This window comes from Scophthalmus maximus, chromosome 16 (assembly GCF_022379125.1).
Source record: "Scophthalmus maximus strain ysfricsl-2021 chromosome 16, ASM2237912v1, whole genome shotgun sequence".
NCBI lineage: Eukaryota > Metazoa > Chordata > Actinopteri > Pleuronectiformes > Scophthalmidae > Scophthalmus > Scophthalmus maximus.
This window is the reverse complement of record NC_061530.1, coordinates 13338198-13350095: the sequence shown is the minus strand read 5'-3', so window position 1 is coordinate 13350095 and position 11898 is coordinate 13338198. Positions and strand designations below refer to the sequence as shown.

At 46.3% G+C, this 11898-nt stretch overlaps 1 protein-coding gene across 1 annotated transcript; it reads left to right on the top strand.

Annotated features, from left to right (window-relative positions):
* Nucleotides 1–3748: 3748 nt before the first annotated feature.
* Nucleotides 3749–6370, top strand: adrb1 (adrenoceptor beta 1). Its single transcript, XM_035612786.2, has one exon. The coding sequence runs from the start codon at nucleotides 4100–4102 to the stop codon at nucleotides 5303–5305; it is 1206 nt and encodes a 401-aa protein (XP_035468679.1). The 5' UTR covers nucleotides 3749–4099; the 3' UTR covers nucleotides 5306–6370.
* Nucleotides 6371–11898: the final 5528 nt, after the last annotated feature.

Genomic DNA, 11898 nt, shown 5'->3' with positions numbered 1-11898 from the left:
TCTTGTTTCAAACTCATCACTTAAGCTCCCCGGATGGTAAGGAGTCCACGTGAATGTGTGCACGATTGATCGAAATCATGTGGATGAATAATCAATCTGTCTTCAAACACGTGGGGGGAGGTGGAACATTAAGTATAAAGGATGAGATCTTTACTTCTTTTTAAAGAAGGACAAAGGACGACCCCTCCTCTCTATGACGTCCTCTCAGCTGCTTCCCTTCGCTGTCAGACTTGACGACATCTCGACCTCATGTGATTCTGGCTGCTGTCTTCGCTGCCCGATGTCGCACATACACACTTCCCTGACAAAAACACACAAGTGTCGTTAAACGTGGCGAATCCTAAGATGTCATCCCCAGGTAGTAATTGCGAGATTTTAGAAGAGATTTACAAGTGTAAAACACTGAAGGTTTTCACAACCACAAATCCGGGGTTGCCTCGTCCTCTGGCACCCAAAGTTGATGGCCTTTAAAAATGAATATTCATCTGAATGTGGGCAAATCTCTCTCAGTTAAGGCGTATGGATTTCCAATTGGCTTGTCAATGCTGCGCTGCCTCCTAGGACCCCTCAAATGATGCAATAAAAATTGAGTCCGTTTCATTGTTATTGACCTTGTTTAAATCAATCGCTCGTTTAAAAAAAAAAGAAAACTGACATGAACGTAACATGACTGATCTTACTGAGAGAGGTTTTTATGGAATGCTGTTGGCCGGGTGTTCGTCTAGCGGAGGAGGAAATCCTTTTTTTGCCACGTATTTTTTAATTGCAGAAACATTTATTCACTCTTCATTTTGGCTTTGTGGGCTCCATTAAGATCATATCGCTGCGAGAGATAATATATCATTTCCATATTTTGCAGTATGCGGGACGGCGAAGGGGGAGGAATGCAGAAAAGGGAGGTTTGGTGATGAATAGACGTGCTGCAAATGTTCCGCCGGCTCATCTCCCTTCTCTCCATTCTCACCGGGGGGGGAAAACATCCAATCAACTTTGACCTTTGTGTCTCGATGTGAAAGGTGAAAGGTCAAGTTGAACCTGCTCCGCTTCTCTTTTGCTGCGAGAGAGGGAACTGGCGCGGGGGATATGTAGGAGTCAGCCGCTGTTCAGTGGGACGAGAGCACTTCGCTCCGATTATTTCTGTGAAAAGTGAGGCCGCAATTGCACAAAAGTATGGAAAGTTGAATTGCGGCAAAGAGTGTTATAAATGTAGCCTCTCAGAGGCACCAGCAAGGCCGGGAAACTGAATAGTTTGAGGGCAAACGTTTTTGAGAGAGATAGCTTTCAAAATGAATTTGTTCAACAACGTAAAGGGCCACTTCACCCAAATTTGGAAGAAGAGTAACCGTTTCTCCTACTTCCCAGCTCATGCAGATTGTTTCGGTGTCATTTGACAAGATTTTCCGACGACCTTCTGCCGCCGCTGCAGCGAATGACGAGAGAAGCTCACCACTACTTTAAATGGCGGCCACCCCTAACTGCATGTCCATGTTACTGTGGACGATTCCGCAGAAATCTGATTGTGCAGAAGTATCAGGGATCTCCAGATAAAACCTGCGCCCATTCAAAACCCGAACCGCAAACTTGCGCCGCTGCAGGTAGCGCTGGATGTGAACATGCAGGATTTTAGAAATACAAGGGGTCATGAGTTCCGAATCCTCCCACAGCTCCCATTTGATTTTTTTTGATTTCTTTTTTTTTGAGCATAAACATGATGTCAGCGACCTCAGATTTATGCGGCGGCGGGGGGGGGGGGGGGGTCGACGTGCCCAAACATGGAGGAAAAAGAGGCAGAACGTTGCTCCCGAGAGCTTTTCAGATTTGATTTTCCTCATACTCACACCTAATATTTTAAAATTGTTCTTCGCAGGGGAGCTTTGCACTGATTGTTTTCTCCTTGCGCCGCCTTTTAAGCGCTCTCCCCTGCTGCATCCGGTTGTTGTGACAGAGGTGTCGCGTCTGTGTTTTACCTCCGTGTGGCCCTCTGCAGTAAATAACTTATAACTCGCGTTGCACACTTTTCACGTCATCTTCTGGGTATACGGTGAACTCACAGATTTGTTTTGAGTCGGCCCCGTGAAAGAGTCACCGGGCTGCTTGAGAAAAAGAATCCCAAATTCTCAGAAAGAAAAAAGAAAAGAAAGTGCGGGGACAACTGCAGGTGCCATCGACCAGGGAACTGAAGCTGGAGCAGGAAAAACTTGTTGTTACAGGAAGCAGTCGCCCAAAGGTAAATGACTGAATAACAGCGTTTTGCTGACAGATTTGTTGTGAGGACCTTGAGCCACCAGGTATTTCTGCATTTTTCTCACATGCCCCAAGAAATGTGTGGAAGACGCGCCTTCTTCTTTCTGCAGATTCCTCATATTCTTCGGCCTGTGTCTCTCCCTTTCGCGTCGGCGACTACAGAGGGAGCACAGATCCAGGCCGAGATGAACTTTGCCGTGTCGGTGCGAGGCCTACAGCCTCTGGCCCTGGGTCGTCAGGTTCAGGGACAGGCATGCTTGATGAGCATACAGGGAAAAACACAGGGTCGGCGCAAAACGCTTTCACTCAACTCATCATGAAGACTCAGAGAGGCTCCCTGAAAACTCCCTCTGGACAAAAGGGAATGTAGAGACAGAATGTATCTTCCCAAAAAAATCGTTTCCCCGTTTTATTCTGTGAACATTGATGTTGTAAACTGCAAATGATGTGTTGTTCCCCAAGGAGGGTCATATTGATAGACTCCAACTTTAGCATCAACTTTAGCGTCAATCTCTGCATAAAACCCTTCCCTTTAAATGTTTTTTCTCTCATGGAACAGAAGTTTTTCCGTCTCCCCACTGTTAATTGTCGGCCTTGCGGCTCCCGCTTTCTTGTTTGACCTTGTTTTTGCTTGAACTCTAGGCTGTTTGTGTAGGATCGGTCCGCCAGCCGCTCCACTCCTGATGTTCCCTCGGCCTCGGGGTCTGCTCTGTCCACTTTGTTGACTACCTGATGTAAGGCAGTTCAAAGCTCGAAGGGCCTCCGATCCTGTCTCATCCTGTGGAAAAACAAGTCATCATGATTCATGTTTTACACACGCTTTACTGATTTAGAGAAGAGGTCTCATGTGACAACTGAGGCAGAGAGCAGATCTGTGGTTCCACATGCGGCCGTGGAATACATCAACGATTAAAAAAGAAAAGGGAGAACAAGCGCCTGTGATGGCAAGCGATGAAAACAGGGGAAACCCTGCAGTTCACGATGTCGTGGTGGAATTTGTTTTTGAATAATTCTTTTGGGGACATCCATATATGGTTTCGTCATGTTCCCAAAGACTGGCAGATTGTTCACAGATAACAATCACACACTGTGTTCCTGTAGTGGGCTGCTTGCTTTTCAGGAGTTGTGCATTAATTCACTTGCATAAATGTATAAATACCTATACATATGTTTTTTAATCATTTCTGAAATGATACAAGAGTTTATATAACTTTATAGAAAATTCTGATTTTCTTTTGTATTTGTATTGGGCCTTGCTACTTCCCTTATTTAAAATGTACCGGCCTTAATGGAGTATATTTTCCTCGCAGTCACATTTTTATCTTGTTTTATTTCAATCATAACAATATTATACTTGTACATCCATTCATCAGTGCTGTTTGGTATAAATATCTGTTTGTCAAGTTCCAAAATGTCCACAAGGAAGGTGTCATTGGTTCACTGTGTGTTACATTACTATTAAAATAAGAAGAATGTTGTTGTTGTTTTTTCAGAATCAGGTGTTGCATCGCTGTAAGGACAATCAGGCCGCTGAGCTCTCTGATTGGCCGTGAGTTGCAGTGACGTCAAAGCCCGGTTTGATGCCCTGGCCCGTGCAGCAGCAGCAGCAGCTCGGGTTCAGGGTGAGAGAGAGAGAGAGAGAGAGAGAGGGTGAGTGAGTGAGGGAGTGAGGAGAAGTGCTCTGTCTTTCTCTCCATGGAGCTGGAGCGCGACTGCGGCAGAGCACGCGGCTCGTGAGCCCGCGCCTGAGAAGAGGAAGAAGAAGAAGTAGAAGAAGAAGTAGAAGAAGGTTGTTGCCCCGCACTGCGTTGATGATCTCGACCTGCTCCCGCACACAGCGGAGCAGCAGCCCGTCATGGGGGACGGCGGCGCGTCCTCGCCGGTGAACTTCCACAATGGAACGGGCGGCGACGCGTCGGACGCACCGGGGTCCTCCGCCGCCGCCGCCGCCGCCGCGTCCGAACAGTGGGTGGCGGGGCTGAGCCTGGTGATGGCGCTGATCGTCCTGTCCATCGTGTTCGGCAACATCCTGGTCATCGTGGCCATCGCCAGGACGCAGCGGCTGCAGACGCTCACCAACGTGTTCATCGTGTCGCTGGCGAGCGCGGACCTCATCATGGGGCTGCTCGTGGTGCCGTTCGGCGCAGCGCTCGAGGTGCGCGGCTCGTGGCAGTACGGCTCCTTCTTCTGCGAGTTCTGGATCTCCGTGGACGTGCTCTGCGTCACCGCCAGCATCGAGACGCTGTGCGTAATCGCCATAGACAGGTACGTGGCCATCACCTCGCCGTTCCGCTACCAAAGCCTGCTGACCAAAGCGCGCGCCAAAGCCGTGGTGTGCATAGTGTGGGCCATCTCCGCGCTGGTCTCCTTCCTCCCCATCCTGATGCACTGGTCCCGGGACAGTGCGGACACCGCCTGCTACGACGACCCCGAATGCTGCGACTTCGTCACCAACCGGGCATACGCCATCTCCTCGTCCATCATATCGTTTTACATTCCTCTGCTGGTCATGCTATTCGTTTACGCGCGCGTGTTCCGGGAGGCGAAAAAGCAGCTGAGGAAAATCGACAAGTGCGAGGGTAGGTTTCACAACACCCTCACCGGCCTGACCTCCAAGTGCAAGAAGAGGCCATCCAAGATCCTGGCGCTCAGGGAGCAGAAGGCTCTGAAGACGCTGGGCATCATCATGGGGACCTTCACCCTGTGCTGGCTGCCCTTCTTCATAGTCAACGTTGTGCGGGTGTTTTGCGCAGAGATGGTGGACAAGGACCTGTTCGTGTTCCTGAACTGGCTCGGGTACGCGAACTCGGCGTTCAACCCCATCATATACTGCCGGAGCCCGGACTTCAGGAAGGCGTTCAAGCGGCTGCTGTGCTGCCCGAGGCAGGCCGACCGCCGGCTGCACATCAGCTCCTGCGACCTGTCGCGCTTCTCCGGCGGCTTCGTGTCCACCCTGGAGAACGGCGCGCTAGGACTGTGGTCCGAGTGCCCCGGCCTGGACAACAGTGACAGCAGCCTGGGGGGGACCGCGAAGCTGCCTCACTCCGAATCACAGCTATGAGCGGGGAAATTAAAAAAAAACCATGACACTTTTGTTGACGTGGATTACAACATGCAGCCATGGAGAAAAAGGCGAGCGCAGACAACGGACTCGTCTGTGCGTCTTTTTGGGGAGGAAGGTATGCGCGCAGGAGCTGTACCTTTAGAAACTAAGTGGGTCGCTTTGGTTTTTTTGTTGGCATCAGAGAGAGTAAATATCTGATCACCAGGGAGCCACATTTCCTTTTTTTTTTTTTTTTTTTTAAATAAGAGGCATGCGGACCAACGATCTTTCCAAGATGCGCAAGTCCCTCCATGTCAGTCCAGTGTGTACGAGATGATCCAATTAGTCAAATATCGACCTAAAAAAAATCCTTTCGGATTAATCTGACGAATCATAATGGTTGGATGCACTTATATATATATATATATATATATATATATATATATATATATATACACACAAACACGGTTTCAATTAATTGGCAAGGGGCGCACGGACTTTCCTTTATTTTTATTTATGTCTTATTTTATTGCATCAGCAGCTCGGTTATGTATTACGGAGGATAAGTTATTTAGGGGAAGCGGGGGTCGTCTATAAATGAACCCCAGGGCTCCGTGATGGATCACAGTTCATTCTCACCACGATGCTCACAACCGCTCAGGCGAACTGTAACACAACAGTGATTGTTATTTAAACGCAGCAGTGACTGCACTGTAGTCATGTTAGTGCCCGTGCACACTATGTGTTTCTTCTTTTACCTCAGCCATCGGCAAGTGCAATTTGTATAAGACAAATATTTGTTTATATTAAACATTAGTCTATATATATATGTATATATATATATACATATATATATGTACACATATGTATTTATATATGTAAAATAGACGTGTATTTATTCCTCGCTGGTGAATGTGGAGCCCTTTGTACATAATGTAGTATATGTGTGTGTGTGTGTGTGCTTTTTAGTACTGACTGTCAGGCATTTGAGCCTCGTCCTTTTGTCCTTTCTCATTTTTAAGCTTTACATTGTGAGGTGGTACAGTATGTCGACTCCAGTGAAATAAAAGGATGTTTACTGTTGGAGCTTTATTTGGGGATTTTTTTTTCATTCTGAGAAATGAAGGTCCCCCCCCCCCCCCCCCCACACACACACACTTCGTTCACAAATAGCAATTAGATGTAAACAAAGGTTGCACAGGATTGGTGCAAACGTGATGGGATGTTGTTGATGGTGATGATGATGATGATGATGTGCTGGTGGTGACTGCTGAGCTGGAACCTCTGTGGAGAGACAAAGCCATGAGAAAATGTGATTCTTTTTTATTTTTTAAGGCAATTGATTTTCACCATTTCACACACACAGTGCATTGTTTCTTCCATTAGGTGTTTGTCATGCATTCATTCAAAGTAAAAGTTCATTTCCACAGTACAAGTGGGTCGTTTGATATCGGCAGACATCTTGAATTTTATCCTTGGTTTGAGTCAAACTGGATGAAAACACCAGATCGTATACATTTCCCATAATGCAAGTGGGTATCACGTCTTTTTTAAGCCCCACATCTCCAGTTTGTCACTCAAGTCCAAGACGAGACGACCCGGGTGACGTCACCAGGGTCGTCTCATCTTCTCGTGTCATTCATGTGTAAAAAAAAAATAAAATACTACTGTTTGTTCACCGGAACAATTGTCACATTCGAAACTACTTTGCAAAAACTCATTGAAATCCAACCAAGCCTAATGTTTTTCAAACTCATTCAGGATCTCCATTGTACCTCTTGAGTTTATACGCCTTTTGGTTTGGTGCATTTTCCACAGGCCTCCCCTTTGAGACTCTGTGAAAAATGTTTTTTAGTAAACGTCATGGCAGCTGGTGTTAATGAAGTGGCTCTTACTGGCGAAGAGAGATCCAGCTCCTCCCGGGGAATATTAATTAGCCCTTGAGCTGGACGTCTTTAAAACGCATTAGCATGATACGTCCCGCTAATGACGCTCTCCCGGAAGGGCCGAGTCGCACATTTCAATTAGGCCAGAAAAACTGAATGAAACTGAGCTCAGCTGTTTGTTGTTGGCTTTTTTTCCCTCCTCCTGCTAATAAGCAATGTTCAGATACGATCTGCTGAATCAACTGTGAGTGAAGGAGACCCAGCTTCTTCTCTTTTTTTGAAAGAAAGAAACAAAAACAAAAAAACAAGCATTGCAGAGCCAAGTATCGCTCATGGCCTCGCTGGCAAAGACCCACTTCATTATTAGGCATTTGTTTGTTTGGCAGGAAGTTTGTGTTTGTGGCAGATTAGCGTTTGGACTCGCAGACGGAGAGAAGCGAATCAGCGGCTTCAAGAATAATTGTTTCAAATTGCTTGTGTATCCGTGGCCGTTTGAGCTGCTCCAAGTCAAAGCAGATGAAATGATATCAATATGACCTCTGCTGCAATAGTTCAAACAACAGAATAGGACCGGTCAGTGATTGACCCCTGGTGAATTTCTGCTGAAGTTCCACTGGAATACACGACAATCCAGTGTTTTATCAATGCCACGCTTTACCAATGCATGGACGAGGGTGAAGGTAAATGTGTTAATGGTTCGGGCGACATGGCAGAGAATCAGCACGACCACTTCACAGAATTTAAAGCCCCAGTGTGTCATTTTGGTACTTTTCTGGCGCCACCTGGTGGTAACGTCGCAAACCGCAACCAACCGAGCAACCGGCAGGGGACACTTTATAGTGGCACACCGCTAATTCCATTTCCGGTTTCCCCCGCGGTGTTGGAATTTCAACGCGAACGCGACGTAGTCTGGACCGTTTTATGTAACCGTGTTTAATACTGCGTTACATTATACCTCGGAACTCGGACCCCCGGAAGTTTCTTCCGACCTCCCGCGACGTACTGGAACCGGAACGAAGCACGACGTGGCACACATGGCGACTTACACGGAGGTCGGGTCCCCTAATGTTGCTATATTTAACTCATTCAAAGTTGACGAAAAAACATCGGTTCTTTGTTGCAAGTGATTATGCATATATGAACACACAGGTATGGACAATATAGCTATATTCAATTTCAGTGAATACGTTCTTCTCAGTATTACACACTGTAGCTTTAAGCAAATCCAGTGACATACTAAAAAATCATATTTGACCCTCAAAGTTGCTCTTATTTATTCGTCGTCCCAAGAAGACGGGGGTTATTGTTTAAACAGGTGCAACTGAATCACCCTGGTCCCAATAAGATTTATATATTCTCATATGTTAATGCGCATAGAAATGAATTCACAGCAGAATGAGATCATCTTCCCCGACCTCCGCCGACACTTCCAAGCGAGCCTTCCGAGTTCTCTCAGATCCTCCCGAGCAACAGGTGCAATGTTTCACTCGAGGTTATTATACGGACTGCGTCTCCTCCTTCGTCCAGAATATGGTCTCTGCCAGCCACCTCCATACTGCCATCTGCACCGGATTAAACATAAGAACCGACAGCATCAAAGAAAGATCAATGCAAAACAGGGGATGTCTTTTTGAATCTTCACAATCTTCTCTTTCCCCCAGAATGCTACAGTGAGACTGACGCTGAGGCCCATTTTCAGAATCTCTTGTTTGGCCACATCACATGTAACTAAACTATATCAACAGATAATTTAAAGAAAGAAAGTTTTTTTTTTCAAGCCCATCCATTCACAACTACGCGGTGGATTTGGTGGGGATTTTGAGAGCGGGTTAACATACAGGGAACCAAAAACTGTAATTCTTAATCTTATGAACAGAAAGGCCTTCGGTGAGCACACTCACTCACTCACTCACTCACTCACACACACACACACACACACACACACACACACACACACACACACACACACACACACACACACACACACACACACACACACACACACACACACACACACACACACACACACACACACACACACACACACACACACACACACACACACACACACACACACACACACACACACACACACACACACACACACACACACACACACACACACACACACACACACACACACACACACACACACACACCCTTAATCCCACTGCGAGTGTCGAGGTGTGGGCCAAAAGCAGGTGGTACACTTCATGTGTCCATCTGTTTGGATTCCCCCGTGTGAACTTGTGGAGCGTAGAGGTCTCCATCTGCTTGAATGTTGAAGCTGTCACATTCAGCTTTTGTGCCCGGAGTTTTTATAATGTATGATGTATATAACGTGGTGTTGTGATTCCAGAGACAGGAACTAAGGGGCTAAACGTAACACATCCATGACGACATAATTAGCCGAGGTATGTTTTTTTTTCTTCCTTTTTTGCATCAAACATACGTACCAAACAATATAAATGATAGTTTCTAGGGCTGAACTGGGATCAGATTTACTGTTATCAGACATGTGAGTGCATATCCAGGGGCTGGTGTCTGGCAAGTTCAGGGAAAAAAACCCCCCGAGGTAATCGATGCTGGAACAGCAACAGACTCCTAGAAGCTTAAGAGGGCTGCGACATGCCAACAAGTGATGGTGCATTTAATCAAAAGGTGCTTGTTAATGAACCACTTTGCCAAGGAGTGTTGATTGGCGCTGGATAATACAGCACAGGGGATGAACCAAACTCTTTGGCGCAGTCTGAACACTGACGCACTGGGGCTCCGAAAGCCCGCTGCCATCGTCTCTCCAAAATTGCCTCCGAGAGGCGCCAACCGCACGAACCCTGGATCCCAAAACTTGCATCCCTTACAAGTTGTCGAGTCTTCTTCAGATTCTTTGGGTCTCTTTAAAAATCACTGGGTCGGCACAGTCAGACGCCAGCTGTTTTTCTCCCTCTCCATCCCATGTTGCAGAGATCCGAGCTCCATCATCACACGTGCAGGCCTTTTGTCCAACACAGCTGTTCGACCGATCGGTCTTTCTTTCTTCCTTTTGTAGCCCTTTGATCCTTTCTTTGAAAGAGCCACGTTGACGCTCCTGGCCCCCGACGAAAAACACGTCTTTCACAACGACACGGACTTGAATGATGACGAGTGGCTTTTCGTGAGCGTTCAAAGGCTAAGAGGGGCAAATTGAACTTTGTCCACCAGCTGATCCGCGTCACACCGGTAACACGTCGCAGTGGTGCAGCGGATTCCCGAGCTCAGGTTGTTCAGGCTGTTCGTCTGAACTTCAGGTGACCACCTCTGCTCCCTGAAGCCGCTGGCCTGGCTTTTCAAGTAGACAGAGCAGAGATTTGTTATGTACTGGGGTAAAAAAGACAAACAGTCTAATAATAGTCCACTATAAGTAAGAGTAAAAGTCCTTTTGACAATACACCAGTGCATGAATTTTACCATTTGACTTCTTTTTACTGTTTTGGGGCAAGAAGGTGGAATAAATAAAGTTCTCATACACAAATCTTTTTTTTTAGATCTTCTTTGATATTTGCTTTCTCGTTGAATAATAATAATTTTTAAAAAAATCATAATTTCGGCTTCCAACAGTTAATTAAAAAGATCCAATAAGTTTTAGCCAATGTTTTCTTCACGTAACATCTTGATCTGAACAGTAACTAGTAAAAAATACATGTCATAGATATTGATGAGCAGGATCCCCTGTGGAACGTTGAGGAATGGGGTCAGAGGTGTAAAGTGACATTGAACGGAAGATCACTACCAGTAAACTACAAGTAAATTGTGCCTATGCACTGTACTTTCCACGGCTGGTGAGCAATGAAACTGGTGAACAGCCTCCATCACTACCCCAGGCCGTCTCCGTGACTGTTGCCTCCTTGCTGACTCTTTGCATCAAGCACAGACGTACGCTGAGTGAGTGGTGTCGAGTGAAGAGAGTTCCAAACACAACATTTCATTCACAAATCCCCCCACTGAGCGCGTGCCCTGCCGAGAGACCTGCAGCTCTGCACTTCACAAAAAAAGAAGAAAGAAAATGAATCCCAAATCTGAACGACCATGACAGAATTATAGTTTGATCATTGATCAAAGCAGATATTTCATATGTGAGGGCTGGTTATTCTGATGGGACTGACGCATGAATATTCCCAATTAAAGGGTCTATTTTTTGTGCACCGTGCTGAAATTAAAAAAAAAGACAATAAGCAGAATGTAATCACACTCATTACTGTGACCCATTCATATTCATGTGTAATTATCTTAATGTTGCAGCTGTGGCGGTGCCCGTGTTGGGAGGGAATATAGTAAACAACAACAACAACAAAATTGACTGACAAGGACGGGGCAGGCCTGTTATCTCTACACCGTGAGAGCTATACTGTCAGGGCTCCGCTGCAGCATCTAAAGGACGCAGGCGATGCTTTATGAATTCAAGGGGTGGTCATCTCGGCTGATAGGAGAATCCGTTATCAGGGCGCTAAAAATAGTCTGTCGGTAACCACCGGCCTGAATTGGATATTTGAACCTGCTGCTGTGTGCCGCTGTGCCTGCAGACAAAAAATGGGGAATTTTCATCCGCACGTGACACGAGAGCACAAGTGGGAAAACGTCTTATTTCCCTTCAACGAGTTCATTTATGTATATTTTTATGACAGGTGGTGTATTTTTTTTTTTTTGGCCTCTTAAATGTTTGCACATGTTGCATGCGTGGGAAAGAAT